Genomic DNA, 12,055 nt, shown 5'->3' on the forward strand with positions numbered 1-12,055 from the left:
GCTGCTTGCCTCATAATTATGCCCTATATAGATAGTGATGAATGCGACGGCAACTTACTAGCGACAGTTCTTTTAGTTGCTGAACCCAGGGAACAGTTAATACTTCGAAGATCAATTATGCACTCCGTGGTTGATATGGCCACACTGAACAAAAAGTTGAGAGTTCCCATACCTCGAAGCTAGCACAATAAGTCGTCGCCAAGTAGACATGCTTTGGCTTATTACTTCACTGGTGTGACCGATCTTCAAATTCTGACCATGCTTCATCGAAGCCTGTAGAGCGGACCCACCGCTCCCCCGGAGAGTCGACAGAGTCGACAACTATATGATTTATGCCATTAGTTCACTGATTAGCACGAAAATGATACCGTCTACAGTAGCATCTCAACCCCACAGGATCGGCACTTACTCATGTTCGCGATTTTCAACCACATATCCCCCGAGATCATGAAACCCTTCTCTTTCCCTCCCCCTTCGAACGGCTTACACACATTCTCCCCGTGTGCAACTGCTCTCGTCATTTTCGATACGTGCCCATCATCTTTCCCATTGACAACACTTTCAAACACTGCCTTCCAACCCTTGTGGGATTTGTAATTCGTGACCTCATCCAAAAGCAGCTTCGGTGAAGCACGTGAGACATACATCGCCAGGTCCATTCGTCCTTTCCACTCCAGTAGGCGTATTTTCGAGGCCAAGCTCAGAGAGGGACTGGCAAACAACGCCGGGAAGAAAATAGAGCAGTTGACGCAATGCATGTAGTAGAAGTCAAATTTGATCAGCTTTGGAGGGCGTTGGGCCGTAGCGGTGTAGTAAACTAATTGCGGACAAGGAGTCAGAATTTTCAAAGCACAACTCCTGTGAACTCTTCCCCCCTTCCCTGCAAGGGAAAACGATAGATATATAGAAAAGGTGTACTCACCAACCGCATTGATCATTTCCGCTAACTTCTCTTCCAAACAATCTGCTGAGACGGTGTATTGGCTCGCATACCTCAGCATCTCGTCTGGAGCTCGCTTCAGGATGCCATCCCTGATCTTATTGCTGTCTGGCCATTGAACAGAATTCACGAGCTTTTGGTTACCACGAACCTCGTCCAGAAGTTGTACCAAAGTCTTCTCTCCCCGCTTGCCAATCCTTCCCGCCGCCTTTTCCGCTGGCAGTAAGAAATCCCCAATCCAGTTGTCGTGAACGGCTGCTTGTGCGAGAGCTTCTGCCACAATGGCTGGTTGATTAAACTCAACTCCGAACCCCAGGTGGATCAGCGGATGTAGGAATCCTATAACATGATTTAATAACGAGATTTCGATATCAATATCTGCAAGGAGCTCAGATACGAGCGGAGGCGTACCTGCAAACATCCTTACTAACAAGTCATCAGAATGCCCGTCTTCGGCAAAAAGGTGCTCGTTCAATACAGGATCCACGCCCTTTGCGTCCAGCTCCTGCTGGAAATAGACAAGGAAGTTGGAGTAATGCTTTTCGTTGCCAGTAAATTGCTTGAACTTGCTCTTGTCACTCATGCCTTGGACAACTCTCTCATCCACGGGAAATGCCTTCCTTTGGTATTGTTTGTCGCGTTCAAAGGCGGCCCTGATAGCCTCCGGCGTTGCGCCAAGGGCGTATATTGTCAAGATGTGATGGACAATGTGATCTGAGAATTTAGCATCGGGAACACATTTGAGCCTTTCCAGACAAGGGCATATACTCACTGTGAAATCCCTGGTCATTGAAGAATATATGGTGGTTCTCCATATTCTCCTGTAGAACCTCACTGGCTGCCTGGGCCGCGTCGGCCCTCATACCGGCGCTGAAAACACCGGCGTCTGCTGTCGATAAAGCAATCAAGGTTGACTTTGCCATATTCATTCCACTAGATGGTGAAGCCTCGTGCAATGGCTGTGGGCTGTGTGATACTAGGGTGCTGAATGCCGTTCGTGATGTCGTTGCCGCCTTGTTCGTGATGGAAGCAATGCTCCTCGTGTTCAATTGGAACTTCTTCGAATTTGGAATGGTAACTTCTGACTGGAACAGAAAACCTGGAACTATCGGAGTGCAAAATCTTAGACCGAATGTGACTTCAATGATCCTTTTTGTAATCGTTAGTGACATCCGGGACCCCAAAGCAGGCATGTGATAAAAATGGCTTGGATGATTGTTTTCTGTCCTCCTTGAACATATCCGTCAATGATCCATGTTCTTGGCATCGCGCCAATCTTTACCCGATCAAAAACCCGTTCCCTATATCGCCCTTTGAATACCATCGTGACAGCAGCTTTCCCGGTTTTCTATAGTCAGGTGTCCCAGCAGCCTATTCAACAACTTCATACTGTACCAAGTCCCCATTAGGTCACACATTCACAATTCTTGGATAACTCAGTCAGTCATCTACACAGTTAGATCCATCAATCAAGCAAAGTCTCAAGCCTCATTAATCTTGTAGCAGGACTTATGATTATATAAGTTCTAAGAGGAAGTGAGCACAAATATAATTTAATAAAGGGTATTATTAGAATCTTCGTGTGGTAATCCAACTGTTTCTTTAGGTCCTAAATATCTGTAATAGCTAACAAGCACGACCCTTGAATAAACCAAGGGGAGCTCGAGATGAACACGTCTCTCCACTTGATTAAGGATACAAGAAGCTCCACGGGATCCAGTCCCCAATCTTCCCAGTGCCTGCAGACTGGCCCAGTAGAACAAGGTTTTGAGTTAAAGAACCCGCTCTATTATTTTGTTTAGGCTAACCTCCCCCTTTTTTCCTTTCCGGTGTTGGCTCCGTGTCGGCTTCCACCTCAATCTTTAGCTCTCGATCAACCATTGTGTACCCATCAGCATTTCTATGGCCAGCCACAATCAAAAATAGAGAAGTTGATACCCCTTGCACGAAGTTCCTTTATCACAACTACTTCCTAACAAGCTTTACTGCAAAACAGACATTTTGCCATCAAATTTTTCCGCAATGCAGTTTAAAGTGTAAGCCTTGATTGATGGGACAGCTTGTAAATGTAAATAATGCGTGTCGTGTAATTGGTGATCACCACTCCACATCAAAATACCTCGTATTAACGCCAGAGAATGCTGCCGGTATGGCAACCGTGTTAGTCGCCCAGTTTTACGGAGGCACACTTGACACTAAGTTGCTCATTGAATGACGATTTATTGGCGCGAAACTACTGAACATTATAGAGCAGTCTAGTCGGTGATCGCTGATAAAGGTGGCAAGAACGACGAAGTTGCGCTCGAGTGGACTCTGCAACGTCATCAACCAGCAGGAACCACACTCGGGTGCGGCGCGCCTTCGGGAAGGGCACGGGCATGTGGCTCATTTAAACTTCGAAGATGACGTGTAGGCATCTCATTTGGGGCGGAAGTGTCGCGGTCCTATTTACGACCATTAGCCATCGATTTCAACTACTATGACATAGTTGCTTATGATTATCCCATCTCGCTGCTGCTGTTCTCTCCAGTTTCTCTAACTCTTCCGCAATTTCTATTCTTTCCATTCAAGTTGGATTCCATAGACAGCGTCACAAAGGGGACCGTCATTTGCGTCTTGTATGGTTTGATTCGATCACTTTGTTATCTCGACTAACTCTTGTCAATCCAGTTGCGGCGCAAACCCAGGCACTTCTCCAGCGTATATAGAAGCCGCCCGGGCACTGGCCTATGCATTCCACGAGGCGAAGGTCACCCTCGTGTATGGCGGCGGCACTAGGGGTGTCATGGGCGAGCTGGCGAAGACACTCGTGTCTTTATCCGGGCCCTCCGCCGTCCACGGGTTCGTCCCTTGGGCATTGGTGAGTCCCATCGACGGTTCGGAGAATGAGCTCGAGAACGGTTCCCATTCCGACGTGCGCGGTGTCGGCAAAGCACTCGAAGCGTCAATCTCCGAAAAGGACCTAGAGGTTCTGGACAGACAGGCGACCACGACCTTGCCACGATTGACGGAATTCGGAATGACGACCATCGTACCGGACATGCACACCCGCAAACGGCTAATGGCTACAGAGGTCCTAAATGGGAGCCCAGGGAGCGGATTTATCGCTTTGCCCGGTGGGTTTGGCACGCTCGAGGAGGTGATGGAGATTGTTACATGGAACCAGCTGGGAATTCACGACAGGGGCATCGTATTGCTGAATGTAGAGGGCTATTGGGATGAGCTGTTGCAATGGATCCGACATGCTGTGCACGAGGAATTCATCGGAGGAGGTAATGAAAGGATTTTAGTGTCATGTGACAAAGTCGCCGATGCCGTCGAGTCTTTGAGAAATTACCGAGTTACTGAAGGGAGGTTGAAGTTGAATTGGAATCTTGGATGATAGCTCCCTTAGATAAGGGACAACCTGAATCAGATCTTGGAATGAAATATCTTCAGTCACTCTCTATTGTCAGATCTACTGTCGCCTATTTTGAGCGCGACGCGATATCTACATCGAGTGCTACCCTTTGCCCGAATAAGCATTTGCGCAAGCCAGGTGTTCAGTAACTGTTAGACCTGTCGTAGTCGCGTCCTGTGTCGAGTGGACTTTTTCCATAGCTAGGAAGACATTCGATAGCAAGTTATCAGAGGTTGATTGATTTCAGGCGTAGCACAAGTACATGTAAATCTACAAGTTTGCAGCCTCTTCCACGATCTGATGTCTTAGGAGTCAGGAGCTAAACTGAATGAGAAAGTCAGAACTTTTTGAGTATCCTTGACCGCGGCAGCGTTTCGGCAGCAAGGTAGCAACCATGACACCTTCACTTGTGGTAGACAGCTGAAGGTCAGGTCCCTTGTATTTGGGAAGCGGTATAGCCCTGAACAAAGTCGGAGTCGCAATGATGGCTGACGTAAGATGTCCCATGAAAATGGTGCCATTAATAGGAAATCTCCATCCTTGATATCAGCAGCTGTCCAGGTTTCATAAAAATCTCGCATGCGATGGCTAATGTTTTTTGTAGGCAGAGGATCACATGATTTTCAACCCATGGCAACATTGCCAAATATTACAAGATAAAGTGAAAAAAATACAATCACCGTACAAATTTCAACATGCAAAGTATTATAAACCCCCATTGCCCCATAGCCGCCAGTACAGAACAACAAAAAGCATAACTCTTCCGCCCATCCCCAGAATATATACTCGTGTATTATGCGGAACCCGTGGAGACGTACCAACTTTCTGCGGAATTACATAATTATTGGTTGACTAGGTAGCAGTGAGTGCTGATAATAGAGGCAGATAGTAGAGGCTGTGTGTTTGGCGTGGTGAACGAGTCGAAGTGCAAATTAGACAATGTCATTGTATTATGCAATACAAACAAGTGTTGTTTGCTAGTAACAAAAGCCTTTGTGCTACTCTTGGGCTGTGAAACCCTCTGTGGTCTGTCCAGCCCTCAGATGTTCCTCCCGCACTCTTTCCCGTCATCATCGTCATCCCTCTTGACGCAGACACGATAACCTTTGCCGGCCGTGCGTACGCACTTGAAGCCATCTGGGCAGTGCGCTTTATGATATCCACCGCAGGGAATATCTGTTGGTGAAGGGGCTGCCGACGGGATGCACAGGCCCCCACAGACCATTGTCTGTGTGCAGATGGAGCCTTCTGGGCAGGGGCTCCCACCGAGGACGCAAGGAATTGTCGGTAGCGGAGGCGGAGTTGGGGGAACGAGAGCAATACATTGACCGCCACACTCTGTGGGAGTAGGTGGGCAAACCATTGTAGGAGTGCAAACAGAAGATGATCCACACGGTCCGTCGTTGCCCATAGTGCAAGGGATGACAGGGGGGAAAGTCTGCGTCGTGAGGCAAAGGCCACCGCAGGTCTCAGTTTGCGTACATGTTGAGCCGGTCGGGCAGGGGTCTCCTCCTACAATGCAAGTGACGGTGAATTCTGAAGGAGGAGGAGTGGTGACCGGATTGGCCACCGCAAATGATAGAAAGAGGGATAGAAGTATCAGCTTCATGGTGGAGGAGGTTAGGTTTCAGCAGCAACGACACAAGTTGTCGAGAACGACAGCCTTCAAAATGGCAACCGATGATATCCAAGGGTTCATATAACTTTCAAAGTGGGGTCTACCCCACACTGCAGCTGGCATACAATGGCACGTTGCGTGTAAATATAGATTGGCGCAAGAAAACGGCCCGTGTTGGGGCGATGTCCGACACGCCGAAACTACCGACGAAGGTTTCGACCACAGTCTTGTTATTATTTAGTTTTGAAAGCTTATTAACTTGTTAAAGTATTCAATTTTTTATTTTCCTGGAATATTTTGTTAAGTAAATATGGTTGCCGTACGGAGGCGGTGACTCACCGAGACATGCATGGCAGAGAATCCATTGCCACGGTTCAACGATCCGTATGCATAGGGCAGTACCAAAGAAGTCTATTAAAGAAGTCCCGTTCTATTTATGGTAATTGACAATCAGCGGATGACAAACCGAATGCCGAGCATTGAGCTTCTGAAGTTACAAGTGGAGATCAGCAACACCTGACCAATGCGAAATAATATTAAACTAAGTTAGAATTAGACGTAAATATTTTCCTTGTGAGGGTGCAGGGTTCAATGCACCCTTGTAATAAGCCCGCCAACAAGGGTGGCGGCTGCTTTGTTAGCGTTTAAGGAGCCGAAACCTTGTTTTACAATGTTGGAGTTAGACCGTGTCGTCAATTCCTCTGAGCAAAAGCGCGGCTTGGTTACGCTGCTGTAGAACGCTGACCTGAATCTCACAACCTTGTAACCACACTCGGATCCGCCTCGATGGAAACCCGCCTTAGTCAGAGTCACTCGGTAGGGAATATGCAGCTTCAAGCTCACTGAAGACCTGGAAAGTAACTAACTTGGGGATATCAGTGCAAGAGCGATTCCAATATAATGCATGAGAGACTTCGCTATCGCACACCTCTTCATGGTGTGAGAGCCTGGTAAGCTTAGACTGCTGGGGACGACGTTGGGGGAGTGGGTTCCGGGTTCAGGAAGAAAACCTGACTGGCCATCAGCGATATGACACGGGACCCCTCTTGATCACATGAACTTCCAAGGACTTTATATTTCACTGAATCAAAAGCGTCATCTTGCAGTAACTACTCAGTAATATTAAGTCCAAGCGACATTTTTGCGCGAGCATGTGTTCTATTGGGGACCCCGACAGTATTGTAGTGACGTCATGGTCTTTCAAACATCCCGATCATAGTTGACGGCCATCGCTTAACAACAAATGGCGCGGTTCTAGGTACCCGATAGTCAGGGGCCAAACTCTAAGCCAGAGTCTTCAAGTTCTTTGCGGCACTAAATCTTGTATGTATGGTGCATCAAATGCGAACTCTAATTTTTGTAGGCTGAAAGCTTCGCATCCTTCTGATCTTATCCTTTCCTATATGCTGGGCCCGGTCTCGGTCATGTAAATATATGTCATCCAGACCTCAACGAATAACAAGATATAACAAACCGAGAACGCCGACAAAACATAAGCTGAAAACGCACAACTGAACCGAGACAATGCTGCCAAGGGGTGTAATCTGACATCAATCAATTTCGAGGCTATCAGGAAACCTGCGATGTGATTTGTATTTCTTAGCGGCAAACGTCGCGGCCTTACCATCAACTTCCAATGGGCATATATAAATTGCCATGCCATGCGAGTAAAATGGCAGACGGACTGGACCGAATCTCTGTCAAAATAAGTCGGCCCCTGAGCTAACAGGTAAGTCCCTTCTAGGACTGTGTAGGAGTTCGAAATACCCCGGTTTATTTGTTCTTATCTTCAGAGTTCCTAATTGCAAGAGCGTCAGGCCGGAGCTGTGACGAAGGCTAGGCTGGACACTGGCTGGGTGGAGGCTGCAAGGCAACATCTTCCTGTGGAAGACAAGATCTTTTCCTTGGCCTGACAACGAGGCCAATCCCCTCTTTTATAATTGCCAGGCCGCTACACCTCGTATACTGTTAGCTGGAAACCGGAACAAGGTCAAAGCAAAAGCCAAAGACCAAAAGCCAGGAACAAGAAGCCCAACAAACAAAACACGTAGAAACTCTTCTGTAGAGTCTAACTTTGCACCAAATTATATTACATCCTTGCAATGCTCATTGTCTTGTTTCTTTTATCTTGTCTCATTATTTTAAAGCTTCTATTCCAATCATTAGATCACACTGACCAAATTCAAATGACCTGCCCATATCATCACGAATGATTACTGCCTGCCTCATCATTGTCGCCATTGGCCCACCTATAATAAGCATCGTCCTTCACGGAGAAATACTCCCTGTACCTCTCCTGCATCTGTTCTTCTGTTGCACCATTATTCAACAACTCATTCATCTCTTCAGTGAGCTCTACACTCATAACTTTCCTTCAGCCGCAATTATTTGTTCGCCCATATTGGTCTCGCAACATGGCTAGACCGAGGGACGATGTGCATTTTATTGACATTGACAACATTGAGATACCACCATTGCGAGGCGAGACACCTCCAGTCTTGCTTGAGACAGAGCGTATGTTTGCATGGATATATGGGCATGAAATTCCAGATGATTACACGGGTAGTAACAGGGTGGGTTGCGTGCTTCTGTATCGCCGTCAAGCGTGATGTAGTATTTGCGGTTGTTAATGGCGTGAAGACCTCTGGAGCTGGGGTGGGTATTCGCTGTTGGACGCACGCTTTATATACGGACGAGCCAGATGGGAGTTGCATGACCTCCAGTGGGGCAGTGCGCAGCCACCCACCTGTACTCCGTACACGGGCCAGCCATCTAGGGCCTGGCTGATTGTTCAAGACATCCATGCATCGGCCATTTAATTTTTACTGGCCTAATTCAACTTCGATTACTAACACTCAAGTCCGCAATTAAACAATGCTATGTGTATATTGCATTAATCCTCTGTTCTGTTTTACTTAAGAACTGGTATTATCGCAGGTGCCCCGGTCCCGATACGTCTCATGAAAAGATTAGTTGCGGAGTTGGGCATGAATGGCTTGGAGAAAAGGATGCGCCGGCCGAGATTCCACAAACGGGAAGCGGAAAAGTTAAAGAGTTTGAATTACGAGAGGTGGCGGAAAAGACCATTAAATCAAGGAAGAATAAAGAGATAATTCACGAGTGCCAAAGAGGGCAAAGCTGTAATCGCAGACAGCCCGGGGAAGGAGTGTAAAAGTAGAGATAATATAGACGTATCGAATTAACCCCTTTAGTAGTGCTTATATCTCCAAGAAAGTAATACAGAACCTGGCGGCCTGCAGTGCAAAATTATTTGACGCGATAGTGAGAGAGAATCAAACACGGGAGCTCAAAAGCGAGTAAGCAAAAGCCAGTAAGAATAGAGGGTCTGATAAGCATGTAGTCGATAAGAAAGAGGGACCGGTAGTAAAATTGGTAGTATATGATTTTACTCTGTCGTGTGAAAGCATCCCTGTGTACCTGGAGAGCGGTTTTATGGAAAGGAAAGCGACAGCGAGGCTGGCTGATATTGAGAGCTCTGCGCATGCAAAAGTATTATTTAGTTCCTATTTAGCGTTAATTACGCATAAACAGCAAGTTGTATGGGCCTTTCGCCCCTCCTTCCCCTCCATCGATTAGTAGACTCGATCAGCTCTTCGCACCCTTCTATTGCCCATGTCCACTTTTGCAGAAACCCGGGAGTGGCTTCCCAGTTTTCTGCTAGGTACGGCTCACCCCATAGTATGAAACCTCTTCGATCACTAGTAAGCTCGACGTCATTTCCTTCTAGAAGCACTGCCCGCTTGCTAGATACAGGTGGTATCGGAGGGGCCCATGACGGCGAGATCTGCCCAATGTCAATAAGGTTGCCGACTATATCCTACACGAATTCCAAATAATCAAAGCCAGTCTCCCATTTGATCAAATTATCCCGCATCTTGGGAAATGGGAGCAAATCAATCCACGTGGAGTGTGCGCAGCTCATTTGCTTTGGTGTGGGGTCGAGGTCACCAGGTATATTCGGCGCTGTCGGAAAAACTACCGAATAACTGGGAAAAACTGAATGATGACTGTGAAATTCCGGCTCCGCCCATTCACCATTTGCAGTAAATGCTATGGTCAAACGCGAAAGGATGTCTTTGTTAGAATAGAAGCCTCGCAATGCGTTTTGGAAAATGATATGGAGCAAGTGGTCAGCGGGCAGAGGATACGCCTTCTTCAAGCATTGATCTGAAGGCAACACAATGGCGGAATCCACGACCGGCAGATCAGGCAACCCTGACGGAGACATATGACTTTCTGAATTGATACGAATCTGGGTTGCTTGTGATTCGTACTCGTCTAGCCGCCAACGATCGACTCGGTATTGTCGCCGTTCAGCGATTTTGGCGCTGTCGGTGTTTTCAGCACCATCTTTCCTATTGCGACGCCCTTCTCAATAAGTTCTCTGATATTCGAATGAAAGTATCTTTTCCTGCTTCACGCAATATTGCCAATCAACAAGCAACTAACAAAAACATCATACACCATGGCTGATTCCACCGTCGTTTTGATCACGGGTGTCAGCAGAGGCATGTCAATCTCCTCCAGCCGCATTCCTTGGCTTGGCTAACTGACATGCGGCACAGGTATTGGAAAAACCTTGCTTGAGACCTACCTCTTGCGACCTTATCACATCGTCTTCGGTAGCGTCCGCGATAAGACAGCCCCCAGTGCCCAAGAACTCGAGACCCTTCCCGCGGCCGAGGGCTCCCGACTGCTGCTGATCAAGATCGGAAGCCGCCGGCATCGACCATATCGACGTGGTCATTGCGAACGCGGGCGGCGCCGGCGAAATGGCCTTCATCCCGATGGACCTGGTTGGCGTCGACACCGTGACCGACGTCTTCAACGTCAACACGCTCGGCCCCGTCGTCTTGTACCAGGCCGTCCGGGCTTTGCTTCAGAAGTCCAAGGTGCCCAAGTGGGTGTCGGTCACCAGCGCCGCTGGGTCCATCGGCAACCTAGAGTCCTTTCAGGCCCACGTCGTTCCGGCGTTTGGTCTCGCCAAGGCCTCCCTGAACTGGGTAACCGTGTATGCATAAGCCACCCGAATTAACCCTCGTGCAAACCGGCTGACTTTGGTACCTGCAGAGCTGCGCACAGCGCGAACAAGTGGCTGATTGCCTTTGCTGTGCACCCCGGGTAAGTTCTCGCCGGACGAGCATAAGAACGGCATCTACTGACGCCATACAGTCTTGTGCAAACCGACCCCGGCAACAAAGCTGCCAAGGCGATGGGGCTGGAGCAGGCGCCGCATACCAAGCGGCAGAGTATCGATGCCATCATTGGTCTTGTAAGTCCCAGCCTCCCGTAAGGCCCCTGCGAGCCAAACTGACCCAGTACAGGTTGACAACGCTACCCGCGAGAAGACATCGGGCAAGTTCTACAACGTCATTGACGGCACTGAGATTCCCTGGTAATCAAATGTGCTGGATTCTGCAGCGACTTGGTAGAAAGTACGTTGAGCCAGTCTACTGCAGGATAATAGACACTTGTTAATCATGCAAATCTATTCTATTTTCCTCTACTCTTTATTTTTTTACTTAATATATAGAAAGTTAAATGTCAATAAATAGATTCATTAAAATACATAATACAAAAAATAACCGGGCAACGGGACCTTATTGATCAGGTTAGATATCAGCACACTGACGTTTAGGTACTATGCCTTGATTGGTTGGTTATATTTCCTATCATTACTCGTGTCAATTCATGGCCAATTCATGGCCAATTCCTCGGATAGCATTAGCCGGGGTTCAGTAAAGGCTTACAAGATAATACCCCGTAATAGTCTAACCATATCCAGTATGCTTGGGTCTTAGTCTAACCATATCCAGTATGCTCTGCGTCGTGCTCTGTTTTGGATGCTGATCATCAGCCTGATCGAACTAAGAGATAGTTCCATTTGTGGCGCTGACTTCTGTATCCATGGCCGCTGTCTTCATCGTACTGAACCTCAACAGGAGATCACAGTTGTCCTCCTGGGCTCACCCTAAGCCCCCCCAAGTTACTTTGCCAGTGGCTGATACCCACGCTTCCACCGACAAATCGTCCCGCCAAAAAGTCTGCCCTGCCTTTACATGTGCGACGTAATCTA

General features: G+C 47.8%; 5 protein-coding genes across 5 annotated transcripts; 2 read left to right on the forward strand and 3 right to left on the reverse strand.

Moving 5' to 3' along the window:
* Nucleotides 1-226: 226 nt before the first annotated feature.
* On the reverse strand, nt 227-1,863 carry V1508DRAFT_406170 (uncharacterized protein; the record flags this gene model as incomplete). The annotated part of the gene is made up of 5 exons (XM_066938750.1): nt 227-321; nt 410-817; nt 923-1,279; nt 1,352-1,654; nt 1,713-1,863. 5 exons carry the CDS (start codon nt 1,861-1,863, stop codon nt 227-229), a joined length of 1,314 nt encoding a protein of 437 aa, XP_066793590.1.
* A 1,638-nt stretch (nt 1,864-3,501) lies between these two features.
* On the forward strand, nt 3,502-4,605 carry V1508DRAFT_254466 (lysine decarboxylase-domain-containing protein). The gene is made up of 2 exons (XM_066936405.1): nt 3,502-3,558; nt 3,611-4,605. The coding sequence occupies exon 2, from the start codon at nt 3,726-3,728 to the stop codon at nt 4,320-4,322; it is 597 nt and encodes a 198-aa protein (XP_066793591.1). The 5' UTR covers nt 3,502-3,558; nt 3,611-3,725; the 3' UTR covers nt 4,323-4,605.
* Nucleotides 4,606-4,977: 372 nt separating this feature from the next.
* V1508DRAFT_424119 (uncharacterized protein) lies at nt 4,978-6,209 on the reverse strand. The gene has a single exon (XM_066941252.1). The coding sequence runs from the start codon at nt 5,947-5,949 to the stop codon at nt 5,380-5,382; it is 570 nt and encodes a 189-aa protein (XP_066793592.1). The 5' UTR covers nt 5,950-6,209; the 3' UTR covers nt 4,978-5,379.
* Nucleotides 6,210-9,456: 3,247 nt separating this feature from the next.
* Nucleotides 9,457-10,519, reverse strand: V1508DRAFT_424122 (uncharacterized protein). The gene has a single exon (XM_066941253.1). The coding sequence runs from the start codon at nt 10,205-10,207 to the stop codon at nt 9,797-9,799; it is 411 nt and encodes a 136-aa protein (XP_066793593.1). The 5' UTR covers nt 10,208-10,519; the 3' UTR covers nt 9,457-9,796.
* A 232-nt stretch (nt 10,520-10,751) lies between these two features.
* V1508DRAFT_399643 (uncharacterized protein) lies at nt 10,752-11,378 on the forward strand (the record flags this gene model as incomplete). The annotated part of the gene is made up of 4 exons (XM_066938274.1): nt 10,752-10,990; nt 11,050-11,100; nt 11,152-11,251; nt 11,304-11,378. 4 exons carry the CDS (start codon nt 10,752-10,754, stop codon nt 11,376-11,378), a joined length of 465 nt encoding a protein of 154 aa, XP_066793594.1.
* Between the last annotated feature and the right edge of the window lie 677 nt (nt 11,379-12,055).

Source organism: Lipomyces doorenjongii (assembly GCF_038497915.1).
Source record: "Lipomyces doorenjongii strain NRRL Y-27504 unplaced genomic scaffold V1508scaffold_65, whole genome shotgun sequence".
Lineage (NCBI taxonomy): Eukaryota > Fungi > Ascomycota > Lipomycetes > Lipomycetales > Lipomycetaceae > Lipomyces > Lipomyces doorenjongii.

What these genes read in the sequence shown, in the direction of transcription:
- V1508DRAFT_254466 (XM_066936405.1), top strand. Translation starts at nt 3,726, where the DNA reads ATGGGCGAGCTGGCGAAGACACTCGTGTCTTTATCCGGGCCCTCCGCC.
- V1508DRAFT_424119 (XM_066941252.1), bottom strand. Translation starts at nt 5,949, where the DNA reads ATGAAGCTGATACTTCTATCCCTCTTTCTATCATTTGCGGTGGCCAAT.
- V1508DRAFT_424122 (XM_066941253.1), bottom strand. Translation starts at nt 10,207, where the DNA reads ATGTCTCCGTCAGGGTTGCCTGATCTGCCGGTCGTGGATTCCGCCATT.